Here is a 24850-nt window from a genome sequence, read left to right as displayed (position 1 = left end):
AATAAGTTTTAAAAATTCAAGGACAAATTTTAAAAAATAGAATATATAGTTGAGCAGTACACTATTTCATGGTCTTATTTTATATATGTATATGAAATGTGTACATATCTAAAGGAGCCTTTTAAGGTATCAATCCCTATAATTGGGAGTTGGTAAAAAGCAGAGAAAAAGAGCATGGGCTATGGACTAGCTAAGCCCACATCTGAATCCTGGCTCCCACCTTTCCCAGCTGTGTGGCTGTCTACAAGTCACAGTCTCTGTGAGCCTCAGTTTCTTTGACTCTATTGCCAGCTTCACAGAGTTGTTGTAGTACATGAAATAATGTGGGCAAGGCTGGGCACATAGCAGGAAAGCATCAGCTGTTGAGATCGCATCCTTAGCATAGAAGAAGAGCAGAATGAGGTCCAACAGGGCTCCTGGATAGGCCCTTACACTTCTGGCCTCTAGCCAGGGTAGCTAGACCAGCCCATTCCACTCAATTCACTAGACTTCACTCCAAGTCTGACTCAGAGCTCTTAGAGTGTTGATCTCACAAAGTGTGAGAAAACTATCCAGTGTTTGTATGGACAAGCACCTCTCCACACTGACACTCTATGGCATGGCAACTGTTTGTAGAAGTTGTAATCAGACTTATGAAATCCCTGGTCGCTCACCAGGTCTCCTGTGACACTAATTAGGGTACCTAACTGGCGTTGGTTGCCTTAAATGCATATTTATCCTTGTCCACACGCATAATTAGTCTTGGCTTTTGTCCCCCCTCACCAAGTCTAAGAAGATAGAAACACACATTAAAGAAGCTAATTACGGGTAGAAGTTTTGTGAAATTTAAATTCCTAGAAACTTTGCAAATGATGTTAAAAGTAGTGAAGATGCTTTTAAAAAAAAAACTTATCTTGTGTTCATGCACATGGCTATTTGTAGAATTATACCTCTCTTCCACTCTCCTCTCTTCCACTCTGAAGCTTCCATGTGATACGTTTGTGCAGGGAGTTTTGAAAACACAAAACTGCCACTGTCACAAGGGATCATACACAGCACACAAGAGACAATAAAAAACGTCCCCCTTTCCAGCATGCCAATGGTAATGTGCTCTGATTCCTGTTCTCCACCAAGCTGCTTGTTCCCTGGGTGAGGTATTGCTGTATACCCAGCACCTCTGTGGTTTACCTCCCAGTCTGTAATATGTGGTCCCTAAGCAAGAGAAAGGTTCAAACCTGTCTGACCATCTACTTGACAACAGTCATCACTAGAGTCTTTAGTGTTAATAATGATTACATCATGCCTAGAGAAGTAGCACACATTAACCTCTCAGCATTTAAATAAAGATAATTAAAAAAAAAAAAATAAAGATAATTATTAGAACTACTCCAAACCTCTTGGGTGAAAGCCTAGGGAATATTTGTGTCATGTGGCAAAGAAGCTCACACTCAAATCAACTGGATTATTATCCTAACAAAGGAAGCTCAAAAGTGCAAATCGTTTGTAGTAAAAATACTTAGTTTCATCGTCACATTGTCAACAGGATTCCTAATTAGGCCTTACTTTTCTGGAGATATATAGAAAAAGAGGCTTTTCTCTACAGTATATACATGTGTCCTTCTATGGGTCAGAGATAGCACTTCAGATTGTACTTTTTATATGTAGATGAAAGAGGATTGTATTAAACTCTAAAGGAACAATGCCAACAGGAGGAGAGGGACACTGGTGAACTGTGTTAGCTGCTAAAGCTCTAGAATGAATTGAGTTACTATCAACAGCACTATCCAGTAGAACTTTCTGCAATGAGGGAGCTGTTCTGTATGTAGTCTAATTATGTCTAACGCAGTAGCCAATAGCCACCTGTGACCACTGAACACTTGACTGTGACAAGTATTACTAACTGCATTTTAATTTAATAGTCACAGGTGTCTAGTAGCTAAAGAACTGGTCACCGCAGCTCTAGATGCGTAGAAAAGACTATGGCTTTAGTGGCATATTTTGAAACACTGGCGTAACATGAAGTATACCGATCCTCAAATCAGAATGAAACATAGTAATCTGATGACACATAAACTGAACTAGATTTCATATAAATGTAAATATATAATATTTTATTTTATACCTAAATTCCACATCTTTTCTGAAATCATTGAGGCAGTAGAAAACTAAAACAAGGGGCAGCTGGGTGGCTCAGTGGTTGAGCGTCTGCTGTCAGCTCAGGGTGTGATCCTGGGGTCCTGGGATGGAGTCCCACATGGGGCTCCCCATGGGGGGCCTGTTTCCCCTCTGCCTGTATCTCTGCCTCTCTCTGTGCGTCTCTCATGAATAAATAAAAATCTTTATTAAAAAAAAGAAAAAAAAGGAAAAAAAAGAAAGAAAAAAATTTAAAAAAAAAAGAAAACTAAAACAAGGGACTGATGAATCTCTCAGGTTTAGTGGTTAATTTTTACCTAGGCTTGGCAGTCTTCCCCATAGGAATAGGACTTTGACAAATGTAATCAGACCTCTTGCAGTTAAAGCACTGCATTTTTTTGGGTAGTGTCCTTTCTAAAAATGTTCCTGACCAGCACTACTGAACATGTCATCAGATATCCATCGCGCTAAATGGTGGAAGGATTTCATACCTAAGCTACTGAAGAAGACTGTAAATTGCTGCGTGCACACTAGATAACATCGGCAGAAAACTCTATCATCTATTTGTATTCAGACTCTCTTGTCATTATGGCCCTAAACCTGCCAGGCCCTGGCTATTGGCATCTAGGAGGCCAGACCCTCCCACCCGATGTAGAAACGGAGATCAAGTTGTGCTTCATTTCTCAGTGGAGGTCATAGATGATCCTAAGATTCTCCATACCATTGTTACAAATGACATTTAAAGCTAACATAAAGAGGGGCAGGGGCATTGACAGTAGAGTTGTTTTCTGTCATAACCTTTTAATGGCCTCACACAAAAAAGAGAAACTTCAAGGCTGAGGGGCACTCAGGGTTAGGTGGCTCAGTCGGTTGAGCAACTGCCTTCAGCTCAAGTCATGATCTCAGAGTCCTGGGATGGAGCCCCCCATCGGGGTCCCTGCTCAGTCTCCCTCTCCCTCTGCCTGCTGTTCCCCCTGCTTGTGCTCTCTCTCTCTCTGTCAAATAAATAAAATCTTAAAAAAAAAGTTCATGGTTGGTTAGTGAACTTGGATTCCAACTTGGAATTCAACTTCGGTGGATTGTGTAGGTAATACCAGCTTCCCAAACAGAAAAGCCTCAGTGATTTCTTTCCCCCTTCCAGGATGCCTACAGTGCTGTGCTCCATTTCTTCCCAGCTCTCCTCCAAAATGCTTGTTCCCTGACGAAGTATTGCTGTATACCCAGGACCCCTGTGGTTCACCTCCCAAATAGTCTGTAATATGTAGTCCTGAAGCAAGAGGCTCAAGCCGTCCAACCTCTGTGCCACACGTGCTAATATGTTCTACTTAATTCCAGCAATGATCAAGGGCATTATTTGTATCACCATTAGTACCCACACTTGTGAAATGCCTACTATTAGAAGTGTCTATGATGACTGAGGTCTTAAGCTTATGTAACTAGTAGAGGTTTTTTGTTTTTGTTTTGTTTTGTTTTTACTTACAAGCAGAAAAAACTGACTCTGCCTACCTTAATGCCAAAGAGAATCTATTGAAAGATTTGGAGTCTCTTAGGGAATCAAGAGGGGAACAGAAGAAACCCAAGAGTCTAAGACCAGAAACCCAGTGGCCTGTTCCTGGGCTTGAACAACCTGTGAGGGACCTTCTTCTCAGTGTGGCCAGTTTCAAAGACTCCTAGCTCTGCCTCTCATGTCCAAATGTCCTAAGTCTAGAAGAACATTGATCAGCCCAACTTGGATGACACAGAGCCCACTCCCAGGCCAGCCAGCTATGGCTAGGACAGGGGTGGATCCAGATTTTTTTGAGGACCAAAACTCACACAGTTTGCAGAGCCTTTTTAAAAAAGAGTCAAGACACGTAATACAATTGATGTGGAAATGTTGGGGTTGGAGCAAATGGTCAAGAAAGAATTCTTTTTTTTTTTTTTTTTTTTTAAAGCACAGGGACAGGACCCATGGGGCAGAAGAGCTGCCCTGGGGTTGTGATGGGTGACTGAATGTATACCTTCAAGTAGGGAGGGCATTAGGGATAGTAGGAGTCTCTAAGAAGACCCTTCAGATGTATACTGGTGGGTCCTATGCTATGGGGATGATTGCCAACATATGTCTTGGGGGATGGAGATAAAGTAAGTTTCCAAAGGAATTTTTATATGTTAAAGGAGAATTACAGGATCCTGCGGGGGGAGGGGGGGTGGGGGGAGGAGTGTCAGGCTAAGATTGCCTTTTGCCCTTAAAAAAGTATCGACATCAAGTCCACTGAATCCCTAGAGGACTTGTCAATGGGCTGTAGGCAGTAAGGAAATTTAATTTTTTCTTTTGTCTTCATTTCCCACATCAAAAAGACTGCAGCACTTCCAAGAAATATGGGCAGAAGGAATCACAAACATAAAGTGCCTATGGATACTCCCAAGAGAGGAAGTGAGACAGAAGGAAAACTCAAGTGGGAAGGGCCTGTGGTCTTGAATGACTGGCTGAAATGTCTTCCTTCTACATATTTTATAAAAACATTTGACCATGTGCACATGTTGTTAAGGCCTCTCCTACGACTTTGGAAGGAATGCATATAAGTGAGGGGCACTGGAGCTGAATCATCATTATTTTTACTGGATAGAGCAATCTTTTTTTTTTTTTTAAAGATGGGGGACTCTAGGGGACACCTGGATGGCTCAGCGGTTGAGCGTCTGCCTTTGGCTCAGTTCATGATCCTGGGGTCCTGAGATCGAGTCCCGCATTGGACTCTGCTTCTCCCTCTACCTATGTCTCTGCCTCTCTCTCTGTTTCTCTCATGAATGACTAAATAAAATCTTAAAAAAAAGTATGGGGCACCCATACTGTAGAAGAGGCCAGCTCCTCATAGAAGGTAAGGCACTGGAAAGATAAAATGACAGTTATCTCCTGCAGTTCCAGTCTCCTACCTTTTTTTTTTTTTTTTTTTTTTTTTAGATTTTATTTTTAAGTAAACTCTATACCCAATGTGGGGGTCAAACTCACACTCCCAAGATCAAACGCCAAAGAGAATCTATTGAAGGATTTTGGAGTCTCTTAGGGAATTAAGGTCCCTAGGTCTCTCACATGCTCTACTGACAGATCCAGTCAGGCACCTCTCAGTTTCCTACCTTTTATCAGGCTTTTTGCCTCAAGTCCCTAGGTGATCCCCAAATCTGATGAACTCTGCTGGACTTCAAGGGGGCTGTGTGGACTACTCCTTCAGTCTAGACCAGAGCAAGCCAGAATGGCCTGCAGCTTCCAGCCATCCTTTTTTTTTTTTTTTTTTTTTGCCATCTTTTTATTGACCCCCTCTAGGATCACCTTCAGCTCTCTGAGGTGAGAGGATTCTTTCTTCTAAGCATGGAGGTGCCCTGGGCTCCTCTCAGACCCACAGGAGTGAAAGAGAATTACGCAGAGGAGTTCAAAAAGGAAAGGGGGTCAAACTCTGTGAAAGCACACTTAAGATTTTTAATTCATTTTGTGTATATTTTACCTTAAAAGAAAAATAAACTGGGATGCCTGGGTGGCTCAGCGGTTGAGCTTTTACCTTTGGCTCAGGGCGTGATCCTGGGGTCTGGGATCGAGTCCCGCATTGGGCTCCCCACAGGGAGCCTGTTTCTCCCTCTGCCTGTGTCTCTGCCTCTCTCTCTGTGTCTCTCATGAATGAATAAATAAAATCTTAAAAAAAAAAAAAAAAGGAAAAAAAACCCTGGAAAAATCAAAAGGAAGGGAGGTGGAAAGGGAAGCAAGCAACCCAAGAAAGAAAGCAGCTGACAGAACCAGGGAAATTCCTAAAAGGAATTCTCTGTGGAAGCAGGGCTTTCTCTCTTTTCCTCTCTGGCTCTAGGTATTGCTTAGGCATCACTAATCATGACTCCAACCCTTCTGCAGCGATGGGGAGGTGGTGCCACAGGGAACACTGAGCTTCCACTGGAGCTCAGAATGTGAGGATAATACTGACCTCTTGGAGTAGCTTATGGAAATGGAAGTTTGGTTCCTGCTCAGAATACTTATTAGATACTATTATTATTTGTCCCTCCAAATAAACAAAACACACTTACATAGTTGGAAGGACATGACAGTTTTCTTGATGTAAGTTATGATTGGCTCTTTGATTTTCATTTTCTTTTTTAGGATTTTATTTATTCATTTGATGAAGGGGGGGGCAGGGGAAAGTACAAGCAGGAGGAGTGGGAGAGGAAGCAGATTCCCCACAGAGCAGGGAGGCTCCATCCCAGGACACTGGGATCATGACCTGATCCAAAGCCAGATGCTTAACTGACTGAGCCACCCAGGAGCCCCTGATTTTTACTTTAATGTTTATTGCATAACTACTCTATCAGGCACCCATGAGTCCTTTTTATATACATTACCTTATTTTCATTCACAGAATTACCATCTTCATTATTATAAATTAAAATACTAAGTCCAGAGTGATAAAATAACTGGTAAAACGCTTGTAAATTGTAAAGTAACTTTTTACAAGAGTCCGAAGTTACACACATGTTTTAACATCAAGCCAAGGTTCCCTTTGTTCCGTCATGCTGCTCAGTTTATAATTTGGGACTTGCAAGTTTTATGTTTTGGGGTTTTTTTTAGAGGGAAGTGGGGGAGGAGCAGAGGGAAAGGGCAAGAATCTTAAGCAGGCTTCAAACCCAGCGTGGATCCTGATGTGGGGCTCCATCTCACAACCCTGAGATTATGACCTGAGCTGAAATCAAGAATCAGACATGTAACCAACTGAGCCACCCAGGAGTCCCAGGACTTGCAAGTTTTTGTGAGGATTTATGAACAGTCATCAAATCACTACATGTAACTGTAACTTCTTCACAAACTCAATCAAATTATGTAATTAAGGGACGCCTCGGTGGCTCAGCGGTTGAGCATCTGCCTTTGGCTCAGGGCATGATCCTGGAGGTCCAGGATTAAGTCCGACATCAGGCTCCCTGCATGGAGCCTGCTTCTCCCTCTGCCTGTGTCTCTGCCTCTCTCCCTGTGTCTCTCATGAATAAATAAATAAAATCTTTTAAAAAATTATGTAATTAATTATTAAATGACTTTTTTTCTTTTCCTTTTTTTGGTCAAAGAAGAGATTAATGGCCCTGTCTCTTGGAGTGGCAAAGAGCCCAGAAATTTGAATGAATCCTCTCTCAGGTGAGATTTTGTTCAGAGTATGTTTTTAACTTGCTGACCAAAACTTATTTTATACCTCACTTTGTTCGTTTTAATGCTTTTTCTCTACTGATGGCTTTGGACCGAGTTTTGTTTATTTCATATATACAATAATGAAGAAGATATTTTAGGAGAACTTTCTTCTAAATTCAAATCTAGTTAGTTTAAATAGTAAAATATAATATTTCTCAGGTCAATGGAATCTGTAGATTTCACAACATAAATAACTGATTAAAGTTAAATTAAAAAATATTTATTGAAAAAAAATATTTATTGAGGGGATCCCTGGGTGGCTCGGCGGTTTGGCGCCTGCCTTTGGCCCAGGGTGCGATCCTGGAGTCCCGGGATCGAGTCCCGCGTCGGGCTCCCGGCATGGAGCCTGCTTCTCCCTCCTCCTGTGTCTCTGCCTCTCTTTCTCTCTATGTCTATCATAAATAAATAAATAAATCTTTAAAAAATTTGTTGAGCTCTTGTTCTGTGTAGGGCACTATATAAGGCACTGTAAAAAAAACAGGAAAATGAGTAAGGCATAGTTCTGTCCTTGAGAAGCTGATGTATATTTACACAAACATAGCTAATACAGAGTACATATGCTAAGTGTCATCAGTGAATTTGACCAAATTGTCAAAGAGATTTAAAGAGGGCAAAGGTCATATTCAGTTTTGGGGAGAAATCAGGATATCAGAATGACAGCTGGTGAAAAAAACAGTGTGCATGGAGATGGAGATATTGCAGCTGGAAGGGATAATAAAAACTAAGATGGGGCGTCTGGGTGGTTCACTCGGTTAAGCATCTACCTTCGGCTCAGGTCATGATCCTGGGATCTTAGGATTGAGTCCCACATCAGGCTCCCTGCTCCATTGCAGATTCTGTTTCTCCCTCTCCCTCTGACCCCCTCTCTCTAACCCTTTCCCCTGCTCAGGTTCTTGCTTGCTTGCTCTCTCTCTTTCAAATGAATACATTTAAAAAAATCTTAAAAAAACCCACAACCAAACCTAAGACAGAGGCAGGAAAAACTGCAATATGTATTAGAAAAGGTAAGCAGTCCATAGTGATTTAAAAATAGAACAGAGGGGCGGGCACTTGGCCTGTTCAGTCAGTAAATCATGCAACTCTTGATTCGGGGTTTTGAGTTCAAGCCTCACTTTGGGCATTGAGCTTACATAAAAAAATAAAATAACTTAAGAAATAAAGAGAGAACAGGAATACCAGTTATAAGGTTAGAAAGTAAAACTGGGCCCCTGCTTTAGAGACTCTTAAGAGTCCAGGTAAAGACTTTACACATCATTTTATAGGTTATGGGGAAACTATTGACAAATAATCAGCTGTGCTTCAAATGGATTGAAGCATGGAGAAACCAGAGATTGGTGGGAAATAATGAGAATCTCAATTGGGCAAATGTAAAGAAGAAGGGATGGATGGAAGAGATATTTCAGAGGCAAAATCTATAAGCCTGGCAACTGAACAGGAGAGAGATGGGAGAGAAACCACTGTGCTTTCAAGCTGGGGTTACTGCAAGGTGATGCCTTTCAGGGAAATAAGGATGACCAGAGGGATTCAAACACAAGTACTGGTTTAGACAGGGTAAGCTTGAGGTCCTAGTTAGGCCTCAGCTTGTGAGGTTCTCTAGCAGTTAAAATTTCAGTTTGGGGGGCACACAAGTGGCTCAGTGGTTGAGCATCTGCCTGTGGCTCAGGGTGTGATCCTGGGGTCCTGGGATTGAGTCCCACATCAGGCTCCCCGCAGGGAGCCTGCCTCTCTCTCTGCCTCTCTCATAAATAAATAAATAAAATCTTCAAAAAGAAATTCAGTCTGGAAGGCAGGAGAGAAGTCTGGGTGTAAATTTAAAAAGGAGTTTCCGAGGGTACCTGGGTGGCTCAGCTGGTTAAGCAGCTCTCTTCAGGTCATGATCTCAGGGTCCTGGGATTGAGTCCCATGTTGGACTCCCTCCCACCCAGGAGTCTGCTTCTCCCTCTGTCCTTCCCCCTGTTCATTCTTTCTCTTTCTCTTTTGAAATAAGTAAGTAAAGACATTAAAAAATGAAATAAAATAAAAAGGAGTTTCCTGGAAAGCCAGGCTGGCTCAGTCAGTAGAACATGCGACTCTTGATCTTGGGGTTTTGAATTCAAGCCCCACGTTGGGGATAGAGCTTACTTTAAAGGAAACAAAAATTGTAGATAGATAGATAGGAGTTTTCTTTTTTTTTTTTTTAAGATTTTATTTATTTATTCATGAGAGACACACACACACACACAGAGAGGCAGAGACACAGGCAGAGGGAGAAGCAGGCTCCATGCAGGGAGCCCCGACGTGGGACTCGACCCAGGGTCTCCAGGATCACGCCCTGGACCGAAGGTGGCGCTAAACCACTGAGCCACCCAGGGATCCCCAGATAGGAGTTTTCTAAGCTGCATAACCTGAGGTACGGTTCTATTATACACCTTAACTGTCTAGACATTAGAAGGAGGAGGGGAACACAGGATGCGAAGAGCTGCAAGTCAGGGGGAATACAGGCATGGGGAAAATGAATGTGAGTTGGAGACCTGAAAGATAGCTCATGGCATGGAGGGAATATCCAAGTTAGGAAAGCACTGCAAAATGCTATAAAGGAAAAGTGAACTAACTGGGGAGCACCCACAAACCTGTGCTGTTCCACACAATGCATTAACTTAGGTTGTTGGGGGGAGGGGTCCCATTGCACTTTTTCTCACTCTAACCTTCTCTCACTGAACAAGATGACCTACAAAATCTCTTCTGAATCTGCATTTCATTATTGTAACTTCCTTTCTCACACACAAACAAATGAATTTGGCTTAGGAAGATAGATAGATAGATAGATAGATAGATAGATAGGAGACAGTACTAAGAACACATCATCATTATTTACTTTATAGAATTTTAACTTTACAACCAACTATTCTGGACAAGAATATTGGTGGAAACGTGGCTATAGTAACTATTATTCTCTTAAAGGTCTTTTTTTTTTTTTTTTTAGATTTTATTTATTTATTCATAGAGATGCAGGGAGAGAAAGAGAGGCAGAGACACAGGCAGAGGGAGAAGCAGGCTCCACGCAGAGAGCCTGACATGGGACTCGATCCCCGGTCCCCAGGATCACACCCTGGGCTGCAGGCGGCGCTAAACCGCTGTGCCACCAGGGCTGCCCCTCTTAAAGGTTTTGAAGTTTAAGGAGTAAACTTTTATTTTTTTTTTATTTTATTTATTATTATTATTATTTTTTTAGGAGTAAACTTTTAAAAATGACCTCTGGGGAGCCTAGCTGGCTCAGCTGGAAGAGCACGCAACTCTTGATCTCTGGGTTGTGAGTTCAAGCCCCACACTGGATGTAGAGATTGCTTAAAAAATAAAACCTTAAGATAGATGATAATAAAAAAATTAAGGGGTGCCTGGGTGGCTCAGTCAATTAGGCAGCTGACTTTGGCTCAGGTCACGATCTTAGGGTCCGGGATGGAGCCCCAACCCCCATCCCTGCAGACTATCTTCTCTCCCTCTCCCCTCCCCATGCTTGCTCACTCTCTCTCAAATAAAATCTTTTAAAAATAATAATAAAAAAAAACTAAATTAAGAAAATAATCTCTGTGGTCCTGTCAGTGTTCTCAAGGCTTTCGAAATTCTGATTATATTTGAAGCTTGTAGCATCAGGAAAAGTTAACTGGCTAAGACAGGATTGAGCAGTAAGTGTGCTGTTTTGCATTGCAAACCGCAGCTCTGAAAGCACTCTGAGACCCCTTTGTAGTGCTGGGAGTGGGGGAGGGACCAACAGCCAGTCCTGCTGAATTCCCTCCACCAGGGCTTCTCAACAGGGTGCTACCAGCATTGGGGGGGGGGGGGGGCGTGGAGGGACCACTTGTGGGACTGGAGAGTCCCTGGCTCTTTTCCACTAAATGCCTGTAACACTCCTCATTTGTTGTGGTAATGAAAAAAGCCCACCAGCACACATTTCCACGGGAACCATCTCCGCTAATTGCATTTGGCAACACAAGTTTGTTTGTATTTCCCCATCCCATGCTCTTTCTCCCCTCTCTCTGCAATCCTCTCTCTCACCTTTCCTCCTCTCCCTATGAAATTCTGTGCTTGGGTTTTTATTGACCCCACAGCGGGTTAAGGTAATAATAATAAAACGACTTTAAAATGGTTCCTGGTTTGGTGGAATTTCCATCCTAATCAGCATGGAAGCCAGAAGCTCAAGGAAAGAAGCTCTATTAGAATTTCATTTTATTGAGGTAAAACTGACAACACAGTATACAGTTTGATACATTTTGTCCAGTGTATACACCCAGGAAAGCATCACCATAATCATTATCTATTATTTCCTCTGCACTACCTATGGTCTGGAAACTTCTTCAAGGCCAGTAAGCTGGGGCAGGTATTAGGTCTCACCTTGTTTGTTTCCCACCGCTCCGAGATGACTGTCTTATGTTGTCCGATATCCAGTGTCTTAAAAGCGGTTTTTATTTTTTACTTTTTACCTTTTTCCAGTTTTTTTTTTTTTTTTTCTTCAGGTGAGAGGGTATATCTAGTCCCTATCACTCCATCCTGGCCTGAAACAGGAAAAGAAAAAACAACCAGTAGAATTTTAATCTTTACACTAGTATATATGGAAGGGAATTTGGATTGGTTTCAAATCCTTCCTAGAGCCAGTGATAGTTCCAGAATTTTCATAAAAGAGATTCTATAAAAGAGGGCAGCAAATGCGGGGGAGGGAGGGTTGTTAAGAAACTCTTTTTTCCTTTGGTTGGCACAAACTGTTTTATGTGGTATATGTATTTATTTTTGGTGGCTTACTGAGGGTGGGAAGCTATTGAAGATCTTAGGGAATGAGGGCCAGCAAAGCCCGCTCTCCCCTTAGCCTCTGGGAGTCTGCTGTTTTAGGCCAATGTGACTTACCAAACTCCAGTTCCAGACTATAATAATGAAGACCCCATGAATCTTAGAAGGACCCAACTAGACCTATGCACATGACTACAAGAAGATAAAAACACACACTTTTAGAAAAAAAAAAAATCTCAACAAAGTGAAATATCCCAAACAAGATTAGTTAGAGAGTCTGTTCAATAGCAGGGCTCATATCCCCAAGCACTCCCACTGTTGGAGGTTAAAGTGGTTACGGGGCTTGAACCTGCTTGTCAGGAAGCCAGAATCTGGGACACTCATTGCTGCTTCCTATTGAGTGGTTACTGCCTTGAGATGAGTACACCCTCTTAAGGTGCGTGCTGGCTGGGCTGTGTGAGGAGATAGCCCAAAGCAGGGTTTGGGAATAGAGCTCACCTGGAATACAGAACATATCCATGGTTTTTTTCAAGCCTGGCCTCATGTCAGAATCTCTCAAGAGTTCATGGAAAGTTCAGACTTCTGGACTCCACCTCAGACTCCCGAATCCTAAACTTTAGGGCTAGGACTCAGCAGTCTGTTTTTGGTGGCTCCCTAGATGAGCTAGCTACCCATGTTCAGGAAATCCTGGGCTAAGCAGTCAATCAACTCCTGGATTATTGAGATTCCTGACTTCTACAACCGTAATATATCTATAATCCATCAACTGTTCTCTGCTTTCACTGTCAGTCCTCTAGTGGTGAGCAACTGTCACCTCTCACCTGGGTTTGCAACACCTCTTAACTGCTCTCTCCATCTCTACTCTTGGTATCTGCTGTGGTGGGAATGTTTGTGTCCCTCCCAAATTCCCATGTTGAAATCCAAACCCCCCAAAGTGATGGTAATTCAGAGGTGAACCTTCAGGAGGTGCTTTAATCTTGGGGATGGAGACCTCACAAATGAGATTAGTGCTCTTAGAAAAGGACTCCAAAGAGCTCACTAGCCCATCCACCATGTAAAGGAAGTGGCTAGGAGCCAGGAAGAGGGTCCATACCATACGATGACCATACTAGCATCCTGATCTTGGACTTTCTAGCCTTGAAAACTGTGAGCAATACATTTTCTGGTTGTTGTTGTTTTTTTTTTTAAGATTTTATTTACTTATTCATGAGAGACACGGGGGGGAGGGGGGGGAGAGGCAGAGACATAGGCAGAGGGAGAAGCAGGCTCCATGCAGGGAGTCCGTCGTGGGACTCAATCCCCGGATTCCAGGATCACGCCCTGGGCCAAAGGCAGGTGCAAAACCGCTGAGCCACCCAGGGATTCCCCCCCCCCCATTTTCTGTTTTTTTTTTTTTTTTTTTTTTTTAAATAAGCCACCCAGTCTGTGACCAGACTGCTTTGATAGCAGCCCAAACAAGCCAACACACTGCCTCTCCACCCCTATCTGAATCCATTTCTCACCTTGAAATGATCTTTTCCAAAGCATTTAAAAAATTTTTTTGCTTAAAACATTTCAATAGTACCCCATTGCCCAGAAAATAAAACTTTTTACACATCTAGACGGCCCTGGAAGACCTGACCTCTGCTTATGTCTCCAGCTTCATCTCAAGTCATGTCATCCCTTGTTCACCACACTGGCTAGAACACCTCAAGCTTTTTCCACCTCAGGGCCTTTACACTTCCTTTCTTCCCTAACACTGCTTTTTACATGGCTCATCTTTCTTATCCTTCAGGTCTTAGCTTGAATGTCCACATCTCAGACTGGTCTTGCCTGATCACCTGTCTGAAGTATCTGACCCTCCAAAAGACACACCTAGGTTGTCTCAGAGTTCTCTGTTTATGTCATTGTACTTTCATAAACAGCTATTATATATCTATAGCTTATTGTCTGTGTTTCCACTAGAATGTAAGCCTCACAAGGGCAGGGACTGAGATACTCTTGCACATGGATATATTTCTAGTGCTTGGCCTAGTGCCTGGCACAGGCTGCTTAATAGTTGTTGAATGATTAATCATGTTCTTTATAACCTAGCCTGGCTTGTATTATATAGGCTTGGGGAAGCATGATTTGACCTAAATCCATGCCATAAGAAAGCATGCTTTTACAGGATTGATGCACTTCCATTGTTGCCCTTAAGTGCTGTGACTTATTAGTTCTGGGAGGAGGAGTCTCTGCTGTCACAGGACACTAAGTGAAATTGCTAACACGGCCTTCATAACTAGAAGTGGTGAGGGAAAAGCAATACCACTAGTAGCCATCCACATGCTCTCAGACTCAATATTCTTCATTTCACATTTGGGCATATTAATGTCCACTAGACCACTCAGATACTCTCATCGTTTTCTTCCAATGTAGAAAAATAAAAGAGGTTTTAAATAATGCTTGCAGTAGTTGTTTTAGGTTCCTGTGGAGGTCAGAACTTTGTTAGAAGTAAAAGAAGTCCAACGTAGGTTAAAAAGGGGAATGTATTGGAATAACCGGGCCCACTCATGTCATTCAACACTCATTCAACAGATATATACAGAAATAGACATAAATACAGACACAAATGTGGATCTACCTACCTACCTGTTTAATCTGGCACACTTTAATTGCTGGGCTCTGTATTCAGTTTTAGATATTCAACACTGAGTGAAATCAGCAAAAGATAGAAGCCCAACAGTAGAATGCAGGAATGGTAAGAATGAAGTTAAGATTGAGGCAGAGCTAGAAATGGGGATTTAAGTGGGCATAGGACTTTGTATCCTCTGATGTTGATGGATCAGGCTCATTTTTTCTCACTGAATACCATGTCTTTTTTTTATTTTTTAAAAAAGATTTTATTTATTTGATAGAAAAAGAGCACACACATGCATGGGGCGAAGGGGTAGAAGGAAAGGGAGAAGCAGACCCTCATCCAGCAGGGAGCCCAACGTGGGGCTCGATCCCAGGACCCCAGGATCATGACCTGAGCTGAAGGTAGACGTTCAATGACTGAGCCACCCAGACACCCCAATACCATGGGGCAACAAACAAGGTTACCATCTGTCTTAAATTCACATTTCAACTCCCACCCCCAGACAAAGGTTAACTCTCACACTTTCTTGCATTGAGTTTAAAAATCCTGGGAAGGTCTCTGATGCCCTTGTTTGAATAAATCACTCACTGATGAAAAATATCCACCATAGCCAGAAAGTCAGAGTCTTTAAAAACACAGTAGCTTCTGTGTATTCCACGTGTGAAGGGAAGGAGTGGTTTCCAAAGAAAGGGGGTGAGGAGGGAATCAGGTCTACTATCCATCCCATAGTTTTCTAACACTATCCTCTCCTTAATTAAACACATGAGTCAAAAGTGTAAACAAAAGGCAGGCTAGGACAGAACACAGTAATTAGAGGACTAAAGAATGTTATCATGTGCAGAGCTTTGAAACACCTCTGAGGTGTAAAGTTTTAGGCCTAATTATGAGAAGCTGCAGGTCATGAGAAGGATGCGGTTATCTTGGGACATCAGACTTACATAAGTATGATTACTTTTCAGGGTAATAGTAAACAACAGGTCTTTTGACACCTAAGGGACGGAAAACCGACTAGTGATCTCTGATAATGAGATTCAGTATTTAGGTTTCTCTGTCCTTCGTGTAGCTCTTCATTAGGGGATAGTTCCAGGTTCTCATCTGCATTTTACAGGAGAAAACCCAAGTAGATATTTCAAGTAGAAATAGAGTATTGTGACCTACTTAAGAGTTTCCGAAGCCATCAGGGGGAAAAAAAAGGCTGCCTATTGCTTGAGAGTGTAAAGAAGCAGAGAAGAAGGCTGAGATCAATAGAACACTTTTACAGTGTTGGTACAGAGGAAGATTTATATAAATTTAATTGAGTTCACCTTGAATAATCCATGAGGAAAAGAAACAGTGATAATGCTCTGCCCTCAGTCCAGGTCTGCCAGGCTCGGTACCCACCAGGGTGGATTCTGATCTGACTTTACATTTATTTGTAGCCTCCACCGATATCTGGCTAGTGAAAATTTAAAAGTAGAATTTCTAACCACAATGCATGGCAAGTAGGAAGATGAGCTTTTGTAGAGACTGAGCAGTTTAATAAACGGAAGTAGAGCTGACAATCCTAATGAAACGAGAATGTGCTGTGCTTAGCTGTCACCATTAGCAAAGTAGAAGGGAGGGGAAACCAAGAATGTGAACCTTATATTTTTCTCGAAAGAGGAGCACTTCTGGATAGAAAAGAGAAAAAGGGAGCTGTGCTATTTCTCTCCATGTAGCACATAAGCATGCAGGCTCTGTGGCCACATTGGCTGATTCTGAATCCTGATTCTGCCTTGGGCTCTTTAACCTTCCCAGGCTTTGCTCCCCAGGGGTAGGATGAAGCTCATGATAGCACCTTTCTCAGAGGGATGATATGTGAGGGCTCAATCATGCACATGTAAAGTGCTTAAACTCTGTGTGGCACTTAGTCCCTACTAAAACTTAGCTCTTTTGTTATTGCTGATTATCAGTAAGTCAGCCACTGAGCAATAATTTATTTGGCATCCTCAGAATCCCCGATGAAGACTTAGGACAGAGGACTTTCCTCTTTTTAACACTAATGACACTACTGTATTTAAAAAATAAAAATTCTATTGTGCAATAACTTGGCATGAGGTAGCATCTAGATTTTCTTTTTTATTATTAATGTTCTTTTTTTAAAGATTTTATTTATTTATTCATGGAAGACACAGAGAGAGAGGCAGAGACATAGGCAGAGGGAGAAGTAGGCTCCCTGCGGGGAGCCCGATGCAGGACTCGATCCCAGGGCCCTGGGACCACGACCTGAGCCCAAGACAGATGCTCAACCACTGAGTGACCCAGGCGCCACTTAATATTAATTTTCTAAGAATTTCTTGCAAAATGGGTTGTTACAGTTGTATTAGAGGACCAGTCCTGTGTTTATGTAAATATACTATATGTGTAAGTACATGAATCAAGAACATTTAGAAACTCAAGAGAGGGGTGCCTGGGTAGCTCAGTAGGTGAAGCGTCTGCCTTTGGCTCAGGTCATGATCTCAGGGTCCATGGATCAAGCCCTGTGTCAGGCTCTCTGCTCAGTGGGGAGTCTACTTCACCCTCTGCCTCTCTCCTCACCCCTGCTTGTGCGCTCTCTCTCTCTTAAATAAATAAATAACATCTTAAAAAGATACAGAAAAAAGACTCAAGAGAAAGGATTCGAGGCCTCTAAAAACTATTTTTTTTAAAACTATTTTTATAAGTCTAGGTCTTCATCATTCTCAAAACTGGCTCTGAAAACATTACATACATATATTCTTGTATACATTATTTGCTCATAGTTTATCATTATTAACATTTCCTGCTCAATTATACACTTATAAAAATATAAAAATACATTTATTGAGCATCGGGGTAGAATCAATATTCATTCTTCTCCTGCATCACTCTCTTTGTCTTTCTTTTCCTTCCTCCTTTCTCCCTTCATGGACCTGTCTGAAAATTTCCCTGGGATCGATACTCAGTAACTGAACTGCTTTGTTCATCCTATCTATGAATCTGCTTGTTGGTTTTAGATCTTAAAAATATCTCCTTCCATTTTGTCAGCTATCCATTAGCTTTGTGTGGTATCTTTTACTGAAGAGAATTTTAAGTTTGATGTAATAAAATTAATTAAGGTTTTGATTCTGGTCAAGATGGAGTAAGTACACATCACCCCACCTCTCTCACTCTGAATGCAAGTAAAAATCTTTTTTTTTTTTTTGCAAGTAAAAATCTTGAACAGAATGCATGAATGCATATAGCAGTTGACTGCCTGATTTTTTAAAAAAAATTCTCCATAGCACTTAAACAGGATTCAGAGTTAAAAACAGCATAGGTTTTTCTGTAAAATATACTTTAGCTGAACACATGTATTTTGACATGTACTGTCATTTGGTTCTTAGTATCTCTTAGTTTCCTTTATTATTTTCAGCAGGTTGATTATGATGCATCTGGTGTGGAATTCTTTGAGTTTATCTTTTGGGGATTCACTGAGTTTCTTGAATCTGTAAGTTTTTCTTTTGCCAAATTTGGATAGTTTTTGGCCATTTGTCTTTCAAATATTTTTTTGCACTCCACTTTGCCTCCTTTTTTTCTGGGACTCTAAAGACATGAATATTAGACCTTTCATATTGTCAACCAGTCCCTTGAAATTCTGTTCATGTTTTTCTTCAATCTTTACTTTCTGTGTTGTTCAGATCGGATAACATCTGTTCATCTATCTTCAAATTCAATGACTTTTTCCTCTGTCATTTCCATACTGTTTACTGAGATCATTCAGTGAATTTTTAAATTTTTGGTTGTTGTAGTGTATTTTTCTTCCTAAAAGTTCCATGTGTTATTTTTTTATATCTTCTGAATTGGAATGTGTTCTTTATTTTTCATTTTATTTCGTTTTTAAGTATGCTCCACACCCAAAATGGGGCTTGAACTCACAACTATGAGATCAAGAGTCGCATGCCCAACTGCTGAGCCACCCAGGAGTCCCCATCTGTTTTTTTTTTTTTTTTAAGATTTTATTTATTTGAGGGAGACAGAGATAGTGAGAGAGAGCATGAGTGGGGAGGAGAGGGAGAAGCAGATTCCCCACCAAGCAGGGAGCCTACTGCAGGGCTCAGTCCCAGGACCCTGGGATCATGACCTGAACCCAAGGCAGACACTCACCTCCTGAGCCACCCAGGCGCCCCTGACCATCTATTTCAATGTGATAGGTTTCTAAGCTCTTTGTGAAAACTAAACTCTCCATTTCATATTCATTTAACTTCTTTCTTATCCTTTTTAAGAATTTCTTAAATACTAAGTTTTTCTAATTTATCAGTTTTCTTCATTTCTTGTTAGAGTATCAATATGCTAGCATGCATGTACTTCTCATTCTTAGTTGAACTTGCACCTAACAGATTTTTGTGAAGCTGTTTCTTCCATTTTGCCTGTTACTTTTTTGACTGTGACCTGAACATTTTTAGCCTCAAGGAGTTTATCTGTCTTTGATGCAGAGGGGGGAAAAAAAAGAAAAAGTGATTTGTACATACTTTTGATTTTGGAGTTCTCTTTCCTACTTCCCTCATCTCTTCCTCCAATGTGGCTGGGCTCTCCCTAGAGATACACAGCTCATTTGAAAAACTCTTGACTTTTAGCAACTTAGTTCTGTAAATATGAAGTTGACATGTGTGCAAATTTGAGGTTCTAGAACTCTTGCTTAGTAACAAACTACTCTTTAATCAGACTAGTAAAGATGGGTATTACTGAATTTCAAATAAAGAATACAGTTTAATTTTATGAGTTGCTTGCTGATCTGGTGAAGCTATGATTTCCATGGTATTTTCATTTATGCTGCCAAAAAGGCAATCTTTTCTAGAAATCCTTTTTATCTCTCCAAAATAATAGATTTTTCATATAATTGAATCAATAATAGTCACTTCAAGTTAGATTTTCTGTAACTACCTGAAACCATTTTGCTGAGCTTTTATATGAAACACAGATTGTGCCTAAAGTGAACATTTTAATATAATTTTATAACATTATGTAGCCCAATCTACGTACTGGTTATTTAACACTCTTCAATTTCCATAGAAAAAAGTTTTAAAATATGTGATTGGAAGGAATAAAGAAAAATCATCTCTTTAAAAAGAGGACTGGAGTATGTATCATCCATGTCTGAGCTGGACATATTCATTTACCTGAAAAAACTTAGTGTGAGCATCTTACATTATTTTTTTTAAGATTTTATTTATTTATTCATGAGAGATAGGCAGAGGGAGACGCAGACACCCCACAGGAAGCCTGATGTGGCACTCAATCCCAGGATCCTGGGATCCCAGGATTACACCCTGAGCCAAAGGCAGATGTTCAACCACTGAGCCACCCAGGTGTCCCAAGCATCTTATATTCTTAGACACTTGATAATACTATTACATAGTACTAGAATCCTATAAAAAAATAGGGTAAGATAATTACTGAGCAGCATTCAGGGGTTGTGAGTTACACAGTAATTTGTTAAGTTGTGTGTGTTAAAATCTGGCCACACCATGTGTTAACCCACAGGGCAAGAAGGGTGCAGGAAGGAAGGGGTGCTCTTATGCTTTCCTTTCCAGATCAAATTTTGGGACCACAATGCCAGTGTGCATATCCTAAAGCCTGAGAGTTTGGCAAGGGGTGGCTGTTTAAGGGGGATGGAACCTGGATGAGCAAACTGGGGTAGCCACTTGATGTGTGTGTGTGCACACATGCACCTGCAACATTGAGGGGAGGGGGCTGAGGGTCAGAACTCAACTCAGTTCACATTACTGTAGATATACTGAGTGAATTTTATACTTGTTTAAAATTAATGTAAGGACTAATAAAAACAAAGTGGCTTTCTGCTTTCAAGAAGATTCTAATCTCATAAGGGAGATAACATATTTTCCTATAAAATAATAAACCAGCAATCCAAGGCAATATAAGATAATATTAAAAGGTAGCACCTGTTGAGTGTTTTCAGTGCTACATACACATTGCATGTGTTTTCTTTTTTTTTTTTTTTTTTTTGCATGTGTTTTCTTATTTAATCCTCACAGAAACTTTTTGAGATTGGTGCTATTATTGGTTCCTATTTTTAAAAAGATTTTACTTATTTATTTGAGAGAGAGGGAGAGAGAGGTCAAACTGGGAGAGAGAGAAGCAGATTTCCCCACTGGGCAGGGAGCCTGGACTCAGGGCTTGATACCAGTATCCTGGGATCATCATCTGAGACAAAGGCAGATGCTTAATTGACTGAGCCACCCAGGTGCCCACTGCCCAAGTGCCCCTTAATGGTTTCTTTCCTTCTTTTTTTTTTTTTTTTTAAGATTTTATTTATTTATTCATGAGAGACACACACAGAGAGAGGTAGAGACACAGGCAGGGGGAGAAGCAGGCTCCATGCAAAGAGCCCGATGTGGGACTCGGTCCCGGATCTCCAGGATCATGCCCTGGTCTGAAGGCAAGTGCTAAACCACTGAGCCACTCAGGCTGCCCCACTTAATGGTTTCTTTTCTTTTTTTTTTTTTTTTAAGAGAAGTATTTTTTAAAGTAGTTGCTGTGCCCCAGGCTCAGGGTCCTTAATGGTTTCTATTTTAAAATTAGGAGATTGAAGCTTGGGTCAACCAAAGTCACATAACCACTGAGTGGCAGAGCCAAGATTGGAACTTGGCTCTCATCAGGCCCTGTAACTTCTTAGCCTCTACCACTTGCAGCAGAGAGAAATGGTCAGGGTGAGGTGGAGAGCTGGGAAGGCGAGGGGAGAACACAGGACTGACTCTGAAAAGTGAGCTGATGCTATTGGAATGACACTAGAAAAATGAGAGAAGTGTTAGCAAGACATGAATCAAAGAAAACACCATTAAAAAAACCTCACTTCATATCTCCATTTGAATAGTCTTTTCTTTACAGAGTCCATTTGAAAAATGCACAGTGAAAGAAGAGTCAGGTTTCAAATGCAGAATGAAAAGTTCTTTCATTAGAAATACTGGGGTTCTGTGGAGGACACGCACAATACTTTGGATACAGAAAGTGCTTTAGATGACATTGGGTACAGTTTTCTTTCTTTTTTTTCTTTTTTAAAGATTTTATTTATTTATTCATGAGAGAGAGAGAGAGAGAGAGGCAGAAGGAGAACCAGGCTCCATGCAGGGAGCCCGATGTGGGACTCCATCCTGGGGCTCCAGGATCATGCCTTGGGCTGAAGGCAGGCGCTTAACCGCTGGGCCACCTGAGCTGTCTACAGTTTTATTTCTGAAAGCAGGAAAGTATAATGAAGAATTGTACCATATGTCCACTAGGTCAGTGGGTAAGCAAGTGAGATTAAATCACTCCCTTCTCTTACTAAGCATTCCTTTTATGTGAAGACATGTATTTGCTTTCAGAGTCTTAAACTGCTGCAGTTGGGTCACTGGATTCTCTTTGTTCCTTACTTTAAAGTCTGAATATTATGTTTAATGCTAAATTCTACCTGACAGGTGCCACCAGGTGAGCAGCACACCATCCAAGGACTCAACCTTCTGTCCCCCTTCAGACCTCGGGAAGCTGTCTCTTCATGTCCCAAGTGCCTTCCGACCCTTACCTACCCCCTCCAGGAGGAGCTGTCCATCCACAGCAGCCCCTGGAAGGGCTGTCAGCTTGCCATCTTGCACAACCAACACAAAAGAACCCAAGGGACTTCCAGATCACAGAGGTTCTCTAAGTGAAATCCCTTTCAAGTGCAATGAGAACGGAAATGAGTTTTACTTAGGAAATTCCTCGCTGGCCTTCCCTTTACAGAACAAGCCGAACCTAGAGCAGAAGGCTTCAGAACTTCATTTGTATGTTATTTCCACAACCTCATCAATATTTCTGCACTTAAAAAGTTCATGGAACAATTATATTATAGTAAGTGCACTCATAAATTAACTTCGGCTGCAGTGATTTTATTTTTTAAGATTTATTTATTTATTTTAGAGAAAGAGAGTGAGAGCATTTGCGGGGGGGGGGGGGGGGGGAGCGTTGGGGAGGGAAGGAAGGGCAGAGGGAGAAAGAGAATCCTGAAGCTGGCCAGGAACCAGGAGCCAGAGGATTGACCTGAGCCCAAACCAAGAGTTGGCTGCTTAGCCAGCTGCGCTCTCCCAATGCCCCTGGCTGGAGTATTCTTTTTTAAAGCAAACACGCCTTTTCTGCTTTCCAAAATTTCCATTTTGGAAATTTAGCCTTGAAATGTAATAATATGAAAGACAAGTAAGGATTTGATTTTATTCAGGCTATTCCAAGAAGGAAAATGCTCATTATTAAGGAGTGTCTTAAAGAAAAGGAGATGGACCAGGGGTTTTCTAGAGATGGGTAAATAAGGAAGCCTCCTGGGAATTCTGGAAAAGAATGGAGATCTTATCTTGGAATATTTGTGAGCAGAGTGATCTTTTTCAGTTGGCTGGCGTGATTTCTCAGCCATTCCTGCTTTCAGAGAGCAAGGAGCTCAGATAAAGTTCAACATTGTCAATATGTCTCTATTGCTTAGCTGCACTATTGAAAGTAGGTTAATGGGAGTCATTGCTATAGGAGCAGATAATTTTACAGAGATTACCTAGTCTAAGTACCTTAGTCTATAAATGAAGAAACTAAATATATTAGGTGATTTACTCAAGATTATATGGTGGGTTTAAGGGCAGAGTCAGAACTCTCATTTAGGGATCTTTTTATTATACTAGGATGAGTTTAAAAATAAGTAACTTATTACCTGAATAACATGATCCTTTTCAATTATCTTCAATGATGTATAATTTTTATCACTAATCTTCCAACATAATAATGTTAAGAAATATGAAAGGCTCTTTTACTCAGAAGAAGCTAAGGAAGCAGGAGGTTTCATATATGTCTAAAAATTGACAGATTTCAAGACAACTCTGTTTTTTTTCTCATGGCACAGTTCAAAATGGTTAATGTTTAAATGTCAAATGTTCAAAATTCCTCCTTAAATTTTTATTTTTATTTTTTTTTAAGATTTTAAGTAATCTCTACACCCAATGTGGGGCTTGAATTTGCAACCCCAAGATCAAGAGTCACATGCTCTACCAACTGAGCCAGCTAGGTGCTCCTAAATTTTTAAACTGCTTTTTCCAAACTAAGAATGTAAACAAATCATAGAGGGGAAACCCTGGTCCATTAAAAGGAGGCCACAAAAAAAAATAAAAAAAAAAATAAAAAAAAAAAAAAGGAGGCCACATATGTTCTAATAGAAAAATAAAAAACTTAATCTATTTAAATATTTCAAAATGACTTTATATGTTTCCCTGACTTGACTAACTCCTGGTTTTAGTACTACTTTTATTTTTTATTCTTTTTTAATATGGTGGTTAAGGGTTATTGGTATAATGATAGTGAATGAAAAAGATGAATTGCAACATGTTTATTTTCATTTATTTTAAAAAATTATTATTTTTTTAAATTTAAATTTTAGGTTGTTAATATACAGTGCAATGTTGGGTTTCTGGAATAGTAGAATTCAGTGATTTGTTACTTACATACAATACCCAGTGCTCATCATATAAGTGTAGTGATACTCTTTAATTCTGCAGGAGAGGCATGGTTGGGGCAAGTCAGATAGGCAAACTCATAGCCCTTCTGATAATAAAAGCAATAACAATAACTGACATGTATTAACAGTTAGGATCTGCTTTGATGGTTTCCATATATTAACTCACTTAATCTGCACAACAACTCCAGGAGGTAGGACTGTTACTTTCATTTCTTTTTTTTTTTTTTTACTTTCATTTCATAGATGAGGAAATTAAGGCACCAAGAAATTAGATATATGCAAGATTGCACAACTAGAATGGAGCGGAGGTTTGAATCTAGATAGTCTGATTTTTTCCCACTGAAATAAACCTGGGTGGATGGGAGTTATCTTTGAATGGGTAGATACTATCATTAAAAAATGATGTTCTGGGGGGCACCTGGGTGGCTCAGTTGGTTGAGCATCTGCCTTTGGCTCAGGTCATGATCCCAGGGTCCTGGGATGGAGCTTAGCGAGGAGACTCTTGTCCCTCTCTAACTGCCCCTCCCTGTCCTTCTATCTCACAAACAAGTAAATAAATAAAATCTTTAAAAAAATTAACATTCTGGGGTGCCTTGGTGGCTCAGTTCATTGAGCATCCAACTCTTGATTTTGGTTCAGGTCCTGATCTCAGGTTGTGAGACTGAGCCCCCCTGTTGGGCTCTGGGCTAGGCATGAAGCCTGCTTAAGATTCTCTCTC

General features: G+C 40.9%; 1 protein-coding gene and 1 long non-coding RNA gene across 47 annotated transcripts in view; one reads left to right on the top strand and one right to left on the bottom strand.

Moving 5' to 3' along the window:
- LOC144323332 (uncharacterized) overlaps positions 1 to 24850 on the bottom strand; it is a 119260-nt gene that overhangs the window by 36907 nt on the left and 57503 nt on the right. For 17 of the 18 annotated variants that reach the window (XR_013388745.1, XR_013388744.1, XR_013388750.1 and 14 more), the window contains one exon: positions 11669 to 11829. The exons of the other annotated variant lie outside the window; for it this stretch is intronic. This is a non-coding gene — a long non-coding RNA (uncharacterized LOC144323332). The remainder of the gene's footprint in view (positions 1 to 11668; positions 11830 to 24850) is intronic. 18 annotated transcript variants of the gene reach the window in all.
- Positions 1 to 24850, top strand: part of C11H12orf56 (chromosome 11 C12orf56 homolog) — a 112707-nt gene that overhangs the window by 33506 nt on the left and 54351 nt on the right. For 25 of the 29 annotated variants that reach the window (XM_077913683.1, XM_077913671.1, XM_077913687.1 and 22 more), the window contains 3 exons: positions 7183 to 7249; positions 10512 to 10589; positions 22088 to 22496. In XM_077913683.1, the coding sequence (XP_077769809.1) occupies positions 7183 to 7249; positions 10512 to 10589; positions 22088 to 22496 (554 nt within the window). The remainder of the gene's footprint in view (positions 1 to 7182; positions 7250 to 10511; positions 10590 to 22087; positions 22497 to 24850) is intronic. The other 4 variants (XM_077913664.1, XM_077913666.1, XM_077913661.1 and 1 more) reach the window with 3 other exon arrangements.

Source organism: Canis aureus, chromosome 11, assembly GCF_053574225.1.
Source record: "Canis aureus isolate CA01 chromosome 11, VMU_Caureus_v.1.0, whole genome shotgun sequence".
Taxonomy (NCBI): Eukaryota; Metazoa; Chordata; class Mammalia; order Carnivora; family Canidae; genus Canis; species Canis aureus.
The sequence above is the reverse complement of the archived record's forward strand: the minus strand, read 5'-3'. Positions and strand labels throughout refer to the sequence as shown.